The sequence below is a fragment of the Bubalus bubalis genome, chromosome 11, assembly GCF_019923935.1.
Source record: "Bubalus bubalis isolate 160015118507 breed Murrah chromosome 11, NDDB_SH_1, whole genome shotgun sequence".
Taxonomy (NCBI): Eukaryota; Metazoa; Chordata; class Mammalia; order Artiodactyla; family Bovidae; genus Bubalus; species Bubalus bubalis.
In genome coordinates this window covers 23,043,562-23,061,876 of record NC_059167.1, presented here as the reverse complement: position 1 = coordinate 23,061,876, position 18,315 = coordinate 23,043,562, and the positions used below count along the sequence as shown (strand labels likewise).

General features: G+C 43.6%; 1 protein-coding gene across 2 annotated transcripts in view; it reads left to right on the top strand.

Moving 5' to 3' along the window:
• Positions 1-17,629, top strand: part of RAD51B (RAD51 paralog B) — a 617,639-nt gene extending 600,010 nt beyond the window's left edge. For both annotated transcript variants that reach the window (XM_006056167.4, XR_006542660.2), the window contains 2 exons: positions 6,719-6,797; positions 17,150-17,629. In XM_006056167.4, the coding sequence (XP_006056229.1) occupies positions 6,719-6,797; positions 17,150-17,166 (96 nt within the window). In that variant the 3' untranslated portion in view covers positions 17,167-17,629. The remainder of the gene's footprint in view (positions 1-6,718; positions 6,798-17,149) is intronic.
• Positions 17,630-18,315: the final 686 nt, after the last annotated feature.

Below are 18,315 nucleotides of genomic sequence, written 5' to 3'. Positions count from 1 at the left end.
TGAGATATTTCAAATCCTAAAAGATGATGCTGTTAAAGTGCTGCACGCAATACACCAGCAAATTTGGAAAACTCAGCAGTGGCCACAGGACTGGAAAAAGTCAGTTTTCATTCCAATCCCGAAGAAAGGCAATGCCAAAGAATGCGCAAAGTACTGCACAATTGCACTTATCTCACACGCTAGTAAAGTAATGCTCAAAATTCTCCAAGCCAGTCTTCTGCAATACATGAGCTGTGAACTTCCAGATGTTCAAGCTGGATTTAGAAAAGGCAGAGGAACCAGAGATCAAATTGCCAACATCCACTGGATCATGGAAAAAGCAAGAGAGTTCCAGAAAAACATCTATTTCTGCTTTATTGACTATGTCAAAGCCTTTGACTGTGTGGATCACAATAAACTGTGGAAAATTCTGAAAGAGATGGGAATACAAGACCACCTGACCTGCCTCTTAAGAAATCTATATGCAGGTCAGGTGTTGGAGAAGCAACAGTTAGAACTGGACATGGAACAACAGACTGGTTCCAAATTGGGAAAGGAGTACATCACGGCTGTATATTGTCACCCTGCTTATTTAACTTATATGCAGGGTGCATCATGAGAAATGCTGGGCTGGATGAAGCACAAGCTGGAATCAAGATTGCTGGGAGAGATATCAATAACCTCAGATATGCAGATGACACCACCCTTATGGCAAAAGTAAAGAACTAAAGAGCCTCTTGATGAAAGTGAAAGAGGAGAGTGAAAAAGTTGGCTTAAAGCTCAACATTCAGAAAACTAAGATCATGGCATCTGGTCCCGTCACTTCATGGCAAATAGATGGGGAAACAGTGGCTGATTTTATTTTTGGGGCTCCAAAATCACTGCAGATGGTGACTGCAGCCATGAAATTAAAAGACGCATACTCTGTGGAAGGAAAGTTATGACCAACCTATTCAGCATATTAAAAAGCAGAGACATTACTTTGCCAACAAAGGTCCATCTAGTCAAGGCTATGGTTTTTCCAGTAGTCATGAATGGATGTGAGAGTTGGACTATAAAGAAAGCTGAGCACAGAAGAATTGATGCTTTTGAACTGTGGTGTTGGAGAAGACTCTTGAGAGTCCCTTGAACTGCAAGGAGGTCCAACAAGTCCATCCTAAAGGAGATCAGTCCTGAGTGTTCATTGGAAGGACTGATGTTGAAGCTGAAACTCCAATACTTTGGCCACCTGATGTGAAGAGCTGACTCATTTGAAAAGACCCTGATGCTGGGAAAGATTGAGGGCAGGAGGAGAAGGGGACAACAGAAGGTGAGATGGTTAGATAGCATCACCGACTCGATGGACATGAGTTTGGGTAAATGCCGGGAGATGGTGATGGACAAGGAGGCCTGGCTTGCTGTGGTCCATGGGGTCACAAAGAATTGGACATGATTGAGCAACTGAACTGAACTGAACTGAATGGTGAAAGTTTAATTAATTGTCTACTCTATGATTGTGTCTGCTTTCTCTTTAAAAAAATTTTTTTTGTATTTTAGTACAATTGTTAAAGATACTTTCCATTTACAGTTACAACAAAATACTGGCCATATTCTCCATGTTGTACAATATATCCTCAAGCCTAGCTTACACCTAATAGCTTATACCTCTTTTCCACCCACCCCATGAACTCCCGTCACCCCCACCACAGGTCACCACTAGTTTGTTCTTCATATGTGTGAGTTTCAGATGGCAGTCTTTTAAAAAGTACAAATTCTCACAATAGATAGGATTATGGCTCACAGTACCACACACTTGTCTTGTGGAGTTCCAGAGTTTTCAGAGCCGCACATGTCTGTACTCATTCTTACCCAACTATATATTTCTGTGAACCCTCAGAAAATTCTAAAACCAACTTCACATATTACACACAGGGTTGAGTGGGATAAAAACTTTTCACAAAAGTCCTGGATACTATTAAGCTACAGGGCTTATGTATTGAAGAATCCAGAAGGGCACTCGAAAACCGCACAAGTCCGACAATGATTAGAACACCCCAGCTGTATAGGTTGACTGACCTTCTGAAGCAGCAGCCTGAGTTATCGGCTAGGGAGGGTTGTTTGCTTTATAAGAGGGTTATTTATTGTTTGAAAGGCACAAGGGCATGGGGTGCTCATTGAAGTCTAAAAGAGGGAAAAGTCAATATGTATTCACAAGGACAACGTGGCAAACATCACTTTTTTTCCTGAAATCTGTTAAGCTAAAAAGCTAATTTACACTTCTTCACTCTGCCACGTAACACTAGGGAATCTTCAGGTCAGAAAACTCACGTTAAAAGCAACATGCATTTACCTTTACCCCAGGCCTCTTACCAGCATGTTTGCTTTGAAGTGTTTATGGTCATAGGTTGGTTTGGGTATCTAACCACCCTGATGGAGTTCTCCTCCAGTTGTTCTCTTGTCAGTTTCCCTGTAGAAATGTGGGCTCCAGTCCAAACATATTTCATCCACCATGGTTTGCTGAATGAGCAGAGTAGCACCTTGTTCTAGATACTCTGTCTCCATTAATACAACCTGAGATCACACTAGATTTTTGCAAACCACATCTCCCAGCTGACTGGTACTGAACTGTAGTGAACTAATACGTAATTCATTTTCTGAATGTTAAACCTCATCTTCCCCATTCTGAAACCAGAACCAATTAGTCCCCTGTTCTTGAGGGCAAGGCTTTACATGTATTTCAATAAAATTGTGTCCTAAAGATTCATAGGGTTTGTCCCAACATTCTAACCAAATTGAGGTTTGTTTTCATATAATGGCTGTCTAATATATTAACTGTTCCTCTAAATTTGGTGTCTCCTGTTGCCGTATCCAGCATCTCATCAGTGGGTTTAGTTACATGATCCATGAGTCCAAATGTCACTTTTCAGGTGAGATCTTCTCTTAACTCCCTCTTTTAATCCAATACGCTTCCTATACTCTTTCTCTGCTTTTTTTCTCCATAGCATATATAATCATCTAATATGCGATATATTTCACTACATATTCATTTTGTTTATTATCTTTTGCCTCCTTTAGAATGTATCTCCTAGGGTAGCAATTTTTTTCAGTTCTATTCCCTGTTGCATGGATGTGGTTGAATACGTCAGTATGTGCATCCAGATCAGTAAGTACGTTTTATATGATAGGACTGAGGATAGAATCCAGTACCTTCTACTAGAGGTTTTTACCCCATACGATTGTTACTAAACTTTTGGATACTTTCAGATCCACTTCGTGGTATTAGCATCCAGTCCACCTTGTCTTCACTTGATCCAGAAGGCTACTGAGAATTTGTTACATTTTTTTTTTTGCTGAAAATCTGATAGTTCATGCTGGTGGTAGCCCTCTGAGCTATCAGTCTGGAAGTTCTTTCCCAAAAAAGGAAGAGGGATTCATCTGACGTAACTGATCACTTCCTCTTTCCAACTGCATACAATCATCCTTTGGATAGTTCATTTTAAACCCTGTCCAACCCTTGATTTCCTGGAAAGGAGGTTCTTCCAAGTGTGAGAACCTTCCATGTGAGGTCCTTCTGGCTTGAGCTCTGGGCTTGTTCACAGAATGGGCACATGCTTCCTGGAAGAGGAAGTCATCAGATGATGGTGGGTAGCACCACTGAGCTGAAGGCTTAGGTTCAGGTGGCATTTATTGTGTTGCATTGGAATATCATATCCTTTTTCTGATTCTAAGATTCTGTGGTCTATAAAATAAATTTTCAAAAATATAGTATGATAGTTTATTAAATACTGTTTATTTACACTCTTCTGGCTTTTCATGTCCAATTTTTCATGCAGGCAATGAAGATCTGAGGTTTGGTATATGTTTATTTATATTGATTTTTGATCTAAAGGCTTTTTCTTTCTCTTTTTATTTCTCTTCTCCATTCCTCTTTTCCCATTCTTCCTGACACACCTGTGGTTTAAGTGTCTCCTCATCCCTGAATTATTACAGTAGCTCCCTGACTCCAGGACTCCTGTCTCTTGCTTCTCCACCTTAGACTCTTCAGTCAGGTTAATTTCCTGAACCCAGCTATTCAGAATGTGGTCTATGGACCACAGCATCAGCATCTCCTAGGAGCTTGCTAGAAAGGCAAATAACTCAAGCCCCACTCAAAACCTAGTGAATCAAAATCTACAGGTCAGGACCTGCAGGTGATTCATACCAACATTAAAGCTTGAGAAGCACTGTCCTCTCTTCTGCCATTCCCCTACCAAGGAGCACCCATAAATTCACGTTGAAGCATCCCTACATTATCTCTGTCAGAAATGATCCACTTTAATTATCAGGTGAGAAGTTTTTGACATAAAGATGTAAGTGTCCACCTATACCATCTACTCATTTGTTCTGAGAATGAGCGCTAGTTTATCTAGATAACTTTAGAGCAGTTATCAAAATTGAGATTCAACTTGAATTGAATCCTTCAGGTAAAAACCAAGTATATTGCTTTTTGGTAAGTGAAAGTTAAGGGGAACTTGGGAATCATATGTAGTGAGTTGGTTGGAAATATTCAAACTAAGGTTTTTAGTTTGACACAGGTATTTTTACAGTTAATTTATTTTAGTTTTATTTATTTATTTTTGGCTATGCTGAGTGTTCACCGCTGCACAGGCTTTTCTCTAGTTGCGGCAAGCAGGGGCTACGCTCCATTGCAGTCCGCAGGCTTCTCCCTGTGGTGGCTTCTCTTGTGCAGCACAGGCTCTCGAGTGCAAGGGCTTCAGTAGTCGTGGCTCCCATACTCTCAAGTACAGGCTCAGTAGTTGTGGTTCATGGACTTAGTTACTCTGCAGCATGTGGGATATTCCTGGACCAGGGATCAAACCCATGTCCCCTGCATTGGCAGGCAGAGTCCACCAGGAAAGCCCAACACAGGCATTTTTTATACTTAATCTTCAACATTATCTCATTTAGGTGGGTGTTGTTATCTCCATTTTACCTATAAGGCAACTGAGGCTCAAAAAGGTGAAGTTGTCCAGAGCCAAAGTATTGGGTACATTTCAGGCTATACCATAGGCATCCGAAATACAGTGGTTCACACAAGTGGCTCTGTACTGAGCTGGACAGGTGACCAGGTAGGAGGCTTTGCTGATTTATGAGGTCACCCAGCTTCCTTCCCACATGTTGCTTCATCATCCCCCAGGATGTGGTTGAAGCTGGGTCTGGCCCTTGGGAAGAGGGAAAGGGAAAGTGAAGAGCCCCTAATTTTCTTATAATCCAGAAGTTCTACCTGTCACTTTTGTCATCTTCTGTTAGTCAAAGCTTAGCCACATCACCACACCTAGCTGCAAACAAGGCATAAAAATGTTGAAACCTGGGGAGTTGTTAACTCTAAGGAAGAAAAGAGGTGGCTACTAGGGGGAGACTACACAGCCATCAGTTGACTTGCCATAGGCATTAAGTTGATTAGTGGAGGAACCTTGATTCAAACTCCATGCCTACAACCTGTGGTCTTTCTACCATTCTGTTCCACCCTTTCTCACAGTTGACAGTGAATGTTTGTTGAATTGTTGTAGATTGAGATAGTACAAGAGTAAGCCTTTGGTTATTTGAAATTATTTCTTCCTTCTCCCCTCTCTCCCTGATTACCTAAGTGGCTCTGTGTCAAACTATCACTATTTTTTTGATGACGTTTATTTGCAAAACAGGAAATAGATCGTCATCTTCCTTCAGGAGAAATACAATAATAAAACATAATCCACCAGTTCTTAGAGGTTCTGTGGAATCATATGCAGTGTGTTAAAGGGTTAAATAATAGTAATCTTTTAACTATCAAATGACCATCCCTTTTAAAGTAGGTATCGTCATAGTAGAGTGTCATTACGCAGAATATTTTTGATACTTTGTGTTGGTTGGTATGTCAGCCAATTGTCACTGCTGTAATGCTTTGTGACAACTTCAAAATCACAGAGGTGTGCATACAGTCATAATCATTTAATCCATGTGTATGTAGATCTCCTGGGGGTCAGCTATTTAGATTGGACCTAACTGGCCAGCTCTACGTCAGGTGTCTCTCTTCCTCCTTCTGAGACAGCAGATTAGCTTGGACATATTTTTCTCTGGCAGTAGCAGAAGCATAAAAAGAACAAGTGAAGTTTTGTGAGGCTTCTTGAGGCCTAGGCTAAGAACTGGCACAACCTATTAGTCAATGCAAGTCATGTGGCCAAACCTATGGTCAAGGATCATGGGAAATACTCTATACCTCCAGGAGGAGGGAAGGTAGTCACGTGGCTAAGGACGTGACTACAGACTTAGTGAAGGGTTGGGGCCAACCAGGCAACCTGCCATGGCTCTGCCTTTAGCAAGTTATTTTGAATATTTGCAGTGATGTTAAATCTTTATCTTTTAGGGGTAGATTTGAATTTTTTAATAAAATAGCTAAATTTATGAATATAGTTAAAGGCTCAGGCTAAAAGATCTTTGGGCAGAAAGGTAGCTATTTAAGCATGTGAGATAATGAAATGAAACTTAATGAAACTTATATCTAAAACTGGCTCAAGAATATGGCCTTCATTGATAGAATCGTTGGAATTGATGTACAGCCTACCAAGGTGGTCAGTTGTTTGAAGGAATAACACTCATTTGGTTCTAAAATAATTTCAAAGTAAACAAACCTCATAGTTTGTGGTCACATGTTACCACTTTGCTTTAGAGTGGGAAGAGGAGTGAACAGAGGCTCGTCTCTATTTCCTTTGACTAATCCTGAGCAAATATGCTTTCTGTGCAGATTCTCATTGCCAAGTCCCCTCTGGCACCCTTCACTGCCTTTGTCTACACCATCGAGAAGGAAGGCCTGGTTCTTCAAGGTAAGATCTTCAGGCGAAGCCATTTCTTTCATCTAATTATGTTCAGCACTGCCCATTGTGGGTGTTAATTACTGCTTTGCTCCTGATGGAAGCTCCTTCGGGACAGAATCAAAGGCCAAGAAGAACTAGCCAGTGATGTTGATCCTGATAAGATAAAAGAGGTTGGCAATTGTGGCAAGAATTTGACAGAGGTCAGGGAGAATTACAGAGTTCCCTAACAGAGTGGGACAACCCAAGAATGAGGGACAAGTCGAGCAGGCTAGGAACTGCAACTCCTCCAGTCCTCTTTGCAGATCCCATGGAGGAAGGGACCCAGGCCTCCCTCAGAGCCTTCTCACTTAGCTGGGAAGAACCATCTAGGCTGGCAGCCTGTGGGGCATTTTGTCATGGCTCCATGAGCACCACTTCCTCGGCCTCCTTCTGGTCACTCTGTTTCCTCCCCCTGTACTCAAGTCCTGACCAGGGACCAGGCCTTGCAGACCTGCACTTTGTGACATGGGCCTGAGTTCTGACTCACGGAAGAGCCCCTCAAGGCCACAAGCTGGAACTAATTCAACAAACGGGAGAAAGCGGATTGAGAGACATCATTCCTTGATGTAGGATCAGGGTGCTTAGGAAAGGTGTCGTTTGATGGCAGGTCTGCAGAAAACAATGAAGAGGAGGGGGTAAATTCAAACCCCATTGAACTTAGCCCGGAGGGTCAGATGTCCCACACTGCTTTGTAGATTAAGAAGGGTCCCCATAAAAGTGCTCAGAGTACACATCTGTCCCCCACTGTTGGGCTGGAGACATCACCCAGAGATGCTTGGCACACGTCTGCTCAGAACCTCCGAGGAGCATACTGTCTTTGCTGTCTGTGGGAGGAATATCTGCCCTTTAGGATTTTATAAGCTGAGTGTTTTCCCCAAGTTAGGGGAAGGGTGAAATAGGGTGAGCCCTTACAGTATCCCATGGAGACCCCTTGCATTATAAAGCTCTAGCAGGACTTCTAGGCGGGCGGCTGGACAGTGCTTCTGACTGAGAAACAGGCTTCAGCCCTCCCTTTCCTTGCCTTCTAAAGCATCCACTTCTTAATGGATCCAGAAAGCAGCGTGTTTGTTTGGTGTAGCTGAGCTCCACAGCAGGGACTCGGGTCCAGGGAAATTTGGAGTAAGAACTCCTGACCTTTGGCTCTTAGCCTTTGACTTATGCTATCCAAGTTCCTTGGTAAATATTTTTTTTTACAATTGCAAATATTGTTTTCTGACAAAGCAGCAGAGATTTTAAGACCAGATTAAGCAAAGCAAACAGCAGGCCTCTTTGTTACGGACTCGCTAAGAGTGTATAAGTAATAAGCAATCGGAGAGCTGGACTTGGGTTTACCCTGTGCAGTGTGCCCTTTGGCTTTTCATATTTAGAGCCTTGCTTAAAAGATTAGAACTCCAGCAAATAGCAAATTTAGACGAAGATTTCAAGAAGTTCTATGCAAGATTACAAGATAATTTCAGGAGGAAAAGAGCCCATTCTGCCCAGATAGTTTGTAGGAGAGCCTTGATATGGTGCCTATATCTTGATCACTGGGCATTTTGGTAAACAACAGTTGAAAGCCTGGTCTTAATTGGATAACTTTGGGATAATATTGTGGAAGCGAGATTCACAGAGTTGCCTCTCTGACTCTCATTGCTAAGATCATGATTTTGACGGGAAAGAGGAAGTTGTTTAGGGAAAGTAGAAACTGAAACCACAGTAAATTGGTAGGGGTTAGAAAGCTTCAAAGAAAGACTATTAGAAATAGTTAGAAAAGGAGAGAAAGTGGATTACTAAAGAAGGCTGGCCTGGAACCAGGTGTCCAGGAAATAGAAACATTCAGGAAAGTGTCTGATGATGCAAGAATCCCAACCAGTAAATAAAAATGTCTGGGAGACCTCAGAGCCTCACCTGTTTGCTTTTGAAGCCACACCTTCCTCTCTGAGGTTTTCTGGAGGCAGCAGGAACCTTCTGCCCCTATCAGCAGTGCCATTTCATGTAAACCTCTGGGCATTCCCTCCCCTCTAGCTATGTGCTCCCAAGGCTTTAAGTAAACAAAAAGGAGCTCTGATCCTCAGAAAAATGGGGGCCCCTCCTGTATTAGACCCACCTTGGATTTCCGTTCCAGCTCTGGTATGTTCTTGAGAAAATCTCTCAAATCCTAGTTTTGTCAGCTTGAAAAAGACAATGTTGACCTTGACTCAGTGCTCTGCAAACTGTTTTGTGACTCATTGGTGGGTCATGAAATAAGGAATCACAACCAGCATTGGGGAAAAAAAAAAGAAAGAGAGAATAGAAAAAAACAGATTATATCACATATGTTGTACTGCTTTGTGAAATATTTCTTGTGTGATTGTGTGTGCATGTACATGCATTATGAGTTTATGTACCGAGGTTGCAGTGCAAAATGATTTTCTTCATTGCATTGTAGTTATCAGCCTGGCTGATCTCTAAAGGCCTTCCCACTTCACCTTTATCTGATTCTCTGAGGAGATGATGTACTTATCATTCACTGAGCTCAGTAGAGTTGTACCCTTGAGATCTCTACAACCTGGAAGGTAAAAGCTTATTTTCCCCCCAGTTTTAACAGATGACTGAGCTAAAAAACACCTGCACCATTTCCCAGGTTGAAAGCAAAGAAAGCTTTGATCCCTGGGTGATAACCTTGGAAAGGTCTCAGAAGTCAAGGCCAAGAAGCTTTTCTGGTGAGAGGTTGCTCTGGCATGATAGTCCTGAAGTGGCGCGCAGGTTGGCACCCACAGCTGTGGGGAGGTGGGGGCACGTACAATCCTTGTCTGAGGGACATAGAGACAGCGAGGGGAAGGGCTGGAAGAGTGAGGGTACTTTCTGGGTTACCAACTAAGGAAGAGCCAGCGGCTGTGGCTCCACTTTCCGTCTTTGTAATGGAGCCAGCCTGGGGTGGCAGGAAAAAACCAATCCAAATAGGCTAGCCTGGCTTTTGGCGGGGGTGGGGGTAGGGGTGAGGGACAGAGCTATTAGTGAATCTGGGAATGATCGCTGGGTGCCTTTTATCCCATTAGCAAGCCCCAAGATTCCTACCAGCCTGCTAACCAGGAGGTTTTATAATACCTGAAGAGCTCCTGAGTACAGAAGCAGAGGGAGGGAGAGAATAAAAGGTGAGGCCCACATTGGATTTACCGGCTCCACAGGCCACGCCCCACCCCGGTTCTCAAGGATTAGGATGCTGAGAACAAGCCAGCCACCGGGGGCCTTTCAGCCTTCCCGCCCTTTTGTTCACAGGGATAGGAGGGACAATAAAACGGCAGGCTGGGGAGACTGAGGGGCTTGGTTAGAGATTTCTCAGGCTGCTTTTTGAAACACTTGAAGGAGCCGGTCCATGCTATTGTTGTAGTAAAATAGAAAGCGGAACTATTCTCCTTTCGCAAGGAAAAAAGAAAGAAAGAAAGAAACCCCCCCACCCCCCACCCCAGCATCTTCAGGAGGCTGCTGGGCTCAGGCTGTTACCATGGTAATACTGCGTTGTTCGCATCTTCTTTGTCTCCCACTGGTCCAGGATCCTGGCTTCTCCTGGTTGAGCTCAAGACTCTGGAAATACTTGGGCCCCTGGACCCTGGAAACATTTGGGCCCCCAAGGACAGGGATCTCAGAGCCCCCAACTTCTTGATGGTTCAGACTCTGAGAGGGACCAGGTCCCAGCAGAGGAAGAGTTCAGCTGTTTTGTGCTACTCAACTGGGAAAGGTGGAAGGGGGTCAAGAAAGATCCCATTAATCCATTTTCCCTTTTGTTCCCAGAGTTCACCGTGAAGTCCCAGTGCCCACTGAATGGGAAAGCTTAGGGGTTTGACTAGCCCAGAGTGAGGCCCAGTGGTGCTAGGACCTAGTGGAGAGGAGAGGGAAAAGCGAGACTTGGCTTTGGGAATTGGCTTGCATGGAGTGGGTCCACAGGACCGCATGGCTGCGGATGGGAAGGGAGTGTTGACTCTGAAATCCAATTTGATCCACATCTATTCTGGTCATGTCCTCTGCTTCCCCAGTAAGCCCCAAATGTTGTGCCACCCAGAGCACAGCCGGGGCCCCTGGACCTCTGTGTCAAGGCCAGGAATAATGATTCTGTCCCTGAAAGCAGCCAGACTGTTGCTGATGCCACAGGAGGTGAAGGGACAACCCAGAGCCCAAGTCTCCTGGAGCCGTTGTGGCTTTCGTGGGTAATAAAGGCCTGCCAACTTGGCAAAGGAGAGGATACCCTAGGAGAGGTTGGCCAGGGAAAAGGCAGGAGTGGACTCGGAATCTGGGTGGGGGGAGTACCCTCCTTGATCACTCTTCCCTGCCCTCTAGTCTCCTTTTACTTAGGGATCTAGGAAGTGTTTGAAAAACAAAAAACAAGTTGTTTTGAACAGGATAGAGGACAATGGTTTAGTTTCTCAACAGGGCAGAATTATGTGCTTTTAAATTGTTTTAAAAAAATAAAGATCAGGTCAGGCAGGTTGAATCTTGATTCTGGTGCTGCTTTTATTAGTTTAGTTTGAATAAGCAGCATATACTTTGGGCTTGGGAACCTCAGGGGAGCCCAGAGCACCCTGAGATAGGTCCAGAGAAGGTTCTGGAAACAAAGCTAGTTTCCTGTTTTTCCAACTACCCAGTATATAGGGACTCAGAAAATAAAAAATGATGATTTGAGAGCTGGGAAGCTATAAGCCTCATCTTCCTTGTAAAGTCAAAAATGATTGTTTGATCACTTTTTTGAAGCACACTGGGAAGACATTAATCTCCTCTGTTTGTTCCCTTGTCACAAAGTTGGGTTAGACTCTTCCACCCCATTTTCTTAGTCACTGAGCCAACTGGATGATTCATTGAAAACTTCTTTGCCCCCAAATACCACCATCTGAGTTCATCAGATTTCAGTTACAATCAGTAACCCATCTAAATGTTTCTGCCCAGTGGACTCAGAGTGACCCAGAAGATTCTCAGTCTGAATCCATCCATCCAGGTATGGAGGTGTCTGCCTGGTAAATATCACCCACACACCTGGCACAGCCTGACATGCTCTTGGGAGCCTGGCAGAGAGCCCTGGGATTCAGTGGAGCAGAGTGAACTCGTCCTCACAGGGCATGAAGGAGAGGGCCCCGGATGCCTGTCTCATTGTCCTGAGCTGCTTCTGCCTGCCCCTCTAAGAGGCACTTCCAAGGGCAGAGAACACAGGACTCCCATTTGCAGTGTTGCCCCTTTTTGCTTCACATCCCCTCCCTCCATGACAGCATCCCACACTGGCCCTCAGCTTTTGGTCCCTTCTTTCACTCTCGCTGTTAGCCTCAAAGACAGATTTTCTTTTTAACGTGGAAAATATATTTTAAATATATAACAGTACAGAAAATAGTAAAGCCAAACCCATGACTCTAACATCCAGAATTAACAAATGTTAATGTTTTGTCAGATTTTTTTAAGCTGAAATATAGTTGATTTATAGTGTTGTGTTAGTTTCAGGTATACAGCAAATTGATATCAGTATATATATTCTTTTTCAGATTCTTATCCCTTATAGGTTATTACACAATACTGAATAGTTCCCTGTACAGTACAGTAGATGCTTGTTGTTTCTCTATTTTATATATAGCAGTCTGCATATATCAATCCCGGGGCTTCCTAGGTGGCGCTAGTGGTAAAGAACCTGCCTGCCAATGCAGGAGACATAAGAGACGCAGGTTCAGTCCCTGGGTTGGGAAGATCCTCTGGAAGAGGGCACAGCAACCCAGTCCAGTATTCTTGCCTGGAGAATCCCATGGACAGAGGAGCCTGGCAGGCTACGGTCCATAGGGTTGAAAAGAGTTGGACACAACTGATGCAATTTAGCACACACATATGTTAATCCCAAACTCATAATTTCAGATTTTTTTTAAAAGTATAGAAATATAACCTTACAAAGTTCAAAGCTCCTTTGTACCTATCCCTAGCCGATTCTCTCTGTCCTCTATGTTGCTCCACAGAAGTAAAATCTCTCTAGGGTTTGATATATATCTTCCCCCCACTCTGAAAAACTTTTCTACATATATGTGAATCCAAATATCATATTTGCTCTGAGTCCATCCTAAATTTGCATAAATGGTCTGTTGTACACATCATTCCACAACTTGCTTTTTTCACTTAGCATCATGCTTTGTGACGTATCTGTGTTGATACATGTGGATCATGTTCTTTCAATTTAACTGAGGTGTCCATATCCATTGTATAAATATACCACATGTTATACATTTCCCTACTGATGGAAATTTTGATTATTTGTTAACTTAATGAATCCTGTTGCACATGTTTCTTGGTATATGCAAGTATGAGAGTTTCTCTAGGTATATATAATTTTTAAAAATGGAATGGCTAGCCAGGGGATGCACACTTTTGTCTTTATTTTCCCAAATTGTTCTTCAAAGAGGTTTACCAATTTATGCTTCTTTTGGAAGTAGTGGACCAATTCCTGTGTAACTGTGTATAATGATAAGTGCATTGTCATGTTTCCATGGGCAATCTTCTTATGTATTCTTTATGGCTGCCTCTTTTATCTACACCATTGGGGTGTGAGCTTTCCGTAGCTTCTAGAGGGATTTTCTGCATAGTCGTGGGCTTCCTTTGTGGCTCAGATGATAAAGAATCTGCCTGCAATGCGGGAGACCTGGGTTTGATCCCTGGGTTGAGAAGATCTGCTGGAGGAGGGCATGGCTACCCACTCCAGTATTCTGGCCTGCAGAATTCCATGGACTGTATAGTCCATGGGATCACAAAGAGCCGGACGTGACTGAGCCACTTTCACTTTCACATGTGCTTTATGCATATAGTTACATGATTAACTGATAAAAATTATTCTACTCCTCTTAAATTATTCTACTCCTCTATCTCCCAGAAAGGGATCTTTTCATATTCATCTTTATTTTCAGGTGAGGGGACTGAGTGCCAGAAAGGTGAAGTGATGCTCACTGCCTCAGAATTGGGTTTGTAGCCATTTCCAAGTATTCAGCCTGGGCTCCTGTGATTTTTCATGAAATCAGAAATGAGTTTGGGCCCCTTTGTCTTCCATCATGGCAGCCCCTGTGACAACTTACCTCTTGGGCTTCATAAGCCTCCATTGGGATAGTGTAGACCCATTCTGAATCTTGAATCCTGAAATCCTAAGCTATGATGGATCAGTCACATTGATATAGTGATCCTTCAAGGAATTTCCTTAGTTGGATCATAAATTTGGCTGGGTGGAACCATAACCTAGATCAACAGTGGTGTACAAGGTAGAAGTTGACTGCTTTCTCATGTAGCATTATGGAGGAATGCAGTCCAGAGCTGATATAGCAACTCAGCCCCACATATTAGTCCAGGTGCTGCTGCTGCTAAGTCACTTCAGTCATGTCCAACTGTGTGCGACCCCATAGACGGCAGCCTGCCAGGCTCCGCCATCCCTGGGATTCTCCAGGCAAGAACACTGAAGTGGGTTGCCATTTCCTTCTCCAATGCATGAAAGTGAAAAGTGAAAGTGAAGTCGTTCAGTCATGTCTGACTCTTCACAACCCCATGGACTGCAGGCTTCTCTGTCCATGGGATTTTCCAGGCAAGAATACTGGAGTGGGGTGCCATTGCCTTGTCTGATATTAGTCCAGAGACCCTGGCAATTCTCTTGTTGTTCCAGCATGCCTGGGAGGCTGTCTTCGTTGTCATGATCCAAAATGGCTCACTATCATGTCCTATATCAAGGTAGTGGGAGTTATATGGGGCAGAGATTCAATAGGAGGAAAGGGCAGCCCCCTTCCTTAAGGGTATTAACAAGAAGTTACACATATTATTTCTGCCAATCTATAGATGTATGGAAAGTAAGGCTGGAAAATGTAGTTGTTAATCTCAGTGGCCATGTGCCAAGTCAAATTTGAGGAGTTCTATTATGAGAGAGAGAGGAGATGCATATTCAATGATACATTTCGTTCAGAAGAGCATAGTTGCAGAGATTAGCCCCCAGGGTACAATAGTACAGACCCTAGAGCCGGACTTGTTGCATAATGTCCAAATATGGTATAAATATTGCTGTTTCTCAGAGTTACCTGGAAAATAGTTTGGCTCAGATAAATCTCTTTTCTGTTCTTAAAAAAACAAATGTATGTTTGAAATGCTATCAGGACATTCTTTAATAGAGTCTAAAACAGAGTAGTAGAGTATCACAGTCAGCAATGCCACCAAAGATCAACCCCCAAAAATCTTGGTTCCCCTTCCAAAACAAAATTTCTGTCAAGCAGAAACTGAGGACGTGTTTTGCTATTGTGCACTATTCAGGAAAAATACTTGAACAAGAGCTAGTGCTTATAGCACAAAGCAGAGTATAAATTTGGTTCCAAAGTCATAGACTAAACACATTTTTTTTCCTAAAACGTTTTTTCTGTCTCCACCTTCAAAAAAAAGCATGAAACAAAATGTCAGTTTGAATAAGGTTATAGAGAAAAACTTATTCCAAGGCCTGGATTATGGTTAGAATCGATCCATACTCCGCTTTGGGAACCGGGAAGCCATTTGGCTATCTTTGCAGAGTTAACAATTTGCATTTGTGAAAATGCCCAGGTAATAATACCGAAAGATGTTAAATCAATTCAGGTTGTTGATTTTCTTTGAAAACCTCTTCCAGAAGGACTTGGAGTTCTTTCTGGAATATGACTTAGGCTCCATTTCAGTGAGTTCAGTTAAGCAGGTATTTCTTGAACATCTATTGTATATAAACCATGGTGCTCAGGAGAGAGAGGCTGATTAAAAAAAAAAATCCCTTATTTTAGTAGTTGACAATCTAAATAGTTAGCTTAAAAACAAACTAGCAAACTGCCACACCTATTATCAAGGCTCAAACACTGGGATCTGAAAAGATAGAGGAAATAAGACTCATTCCATCTGGGATGACTGGGGAAGATTCCTGAGAGGACAGGGGACTTGAACTGGATGTCAGCTCCTGAATACTGACGAAAACGGCATTTCATTGTCTCTTGACAGAGGCCAGTTTCTTTTGCTGTTTGAGGATCGATTTGGGCACACTGGGGAATGCTGATTAGTGCCGTGTGACTCATGTTGAATCATGCTGACTAATGTGTTCTAAATGGATTGATTCAACAATAAAGGGAACACTGAGAGTCAAGAGTTCAGATCCTGAATTTTATCATGTGATGAAGTGTAAATCACTTAGCCTCCGTACTTCATTTTTTTGTCAATTAAAATGTGCTCCTGATGAGAAGCCAACAAATCACCTTGACTAGAAAGTGCTTTACAGAGCTCAAGGATAACAGAAATGCTTAACAACAATTCCCAGGACAGGCTTATACAACCTTGGGTTATTCATGGTCCACACAGAATCAGAGCATCCATCACAGGCTGCTCCCTAGCCATGTGAAACTTCTATTTCCTCACACATGCCATGAGAACTGACAAATAGTGCACTGCACTCACAAAAACTGACAAACAGAGGAGCTTTTGAAAAATCTTCCTATATACCTACTGGGGTGTCTCTGTTTCTCGACAACAAATGTCGCCACAGAACTGAGAGCCTGCATTGCACACACAGCTCTTTCTCTCTTTTGACATCTCCGCAGCTAGACTGCTTGAGAACCTGGCCTTCCGTGTCCAGATGTTTACTGAATTCTGAAGGCCCCCCCAAAGGGCCCAAGTTCCTTTGTTGCTCTCCAAATCACTTCCCACAGAGACTGACCAATGTCCTGAAGGAGCCCTTCAATAGGGAGGATAAATGGAGGCAGATGAAGACATGACCCCCTGAGGCTCGCCCACGTCCACGCTAACAAAGGGTCTGAGGCACAACCTTGTAAGGAGCATTTTGGTCAGCAGCATCCCCTCGAGAGGCCAGGTCTCCCCCACAGGGCTGTTTTCAATGGCTCCCATCGCAGTGGAAGCCCTAGGCATTTGTTCAGGGCCGGGGTGTGCTAGGTACAGCACAAAACATCTAAATCATAGCCCCCAGCCTTTGTGAGGGCTTCCTGGCTACAGATGGCAGCTGGCTTTCTCAGGGGAAACCTGGGGGCAGTAGAGGAAGCTGAAGGGGGGGCTCCCGAGTCTCTGGATGACCTCTTCCCACCCGGCCCAGAAAGGCTCCCCTTTTGTTTACAGCTATCGGCAGTCTAGCCAGGGCTGTGGGGCCTTAGCCCACACCTGTGCTGAGTTTCTGGGTGTCTCTGGTTTACGAAGCCATTGGCTCCCTGAGTAATAGATAGATAGGTACGCATGTCAGAGGACTGCCACCGGAAGGAGAAGTTTATTTAGACTGCTGGTGAGAAGCTACTGCATTTCATGACAGCGATGGTTTTTGAAACATTCTTTCTCTCCCTCTCTCTCTCTTTTTTTTTTTCCTTTAGACCAACAGAGGCCATAGGGACACTATGACCTTTGTCTCGAGCTGATGGGGGCGTGATTTGTGAAATGAAACAGGACCGGGCTGCTTGGAAGAAGGAAACGGAAGCCAACATAATGGGGATTAATTAGTTGATTGCTGTTGAGATGGTAACAGATTTGCCCCCCCACCCCTTTACCATTGAGCCAGCCATCTCAGACCTAGCAGGGAAGGTGAAGATGAAGAGGCCTTTGTTCAGGTCTCTAGATGCTTGGGGCTGAAGGCTTTGCCGCCATGGGATGGCAACAGCCATAATAATAATAATTTGCACTTATATAGCACCTTTCAACCAGGCACCTCAAAGCGGTTTAACCACATTAATTAATTAAAGCCCACAATCCCCCTGGGGAGAGGAGGAGGATGACTAACAGGATTTGTAATTACAGGAGGGAACATTTCCGAATAAAGTATTGTCCACCAAATAAAAAGAGTAGGTGTAAAGGAATTGGGGTCTCCAAAGAGTAACTGATTCAGAAATGAAATCTTGGAAGGATGGGGGAGGCTGAGGGAGGGCATGGGCACGGGGGTCTGCTCTTGTGTCAAAGGGAGGTCAGTGGGCTCAGAATTCACTGACAGGTTCGGATCCAACGGAGAAGCGGGACACGTATGGTATTAGTGGCATTTGGAAGGTCATTAGTGGTACTTGTATTGTGGTGTAAATTCAAGTTTCACTGGTATATTGTGTAGAGCCCTGCAGGACAAAGAGTGAGATTCATGCAGTGTTTAATAAAGGATGAAATGATTTCTTTAGATTTAAAGCCCAAGGCTGGGCCAGTCAATGAGCAAATCAATCAATTGGTGACCCATAGGATAATTTAGTCATTTTCAGCAGAAGACCCAGCCTACTCCTCGTACTGCATGAGGTTTCCAAACGAAGCATCAAAGCTGAGGGGTTCAGCCCCTTCAAAGCCAGGCATCAAATCTTCCCAGCCTTTGACATTGGGACCTCTTTCCCCCAACTTGTTGCTGACACTCAGGCTGTCCTCTATAAAATCACTCTGTATCTGCTTCCCCTTCAGAGGTTTATAAATGCCTTGGGTGCCAGAATCAAGTTTTGTCCTATCTCATGTCTGCCATCAATGCCCAACAGAGTGTCGTACCCAAAGTAGGTACCTGATCAGCGAAGAATGG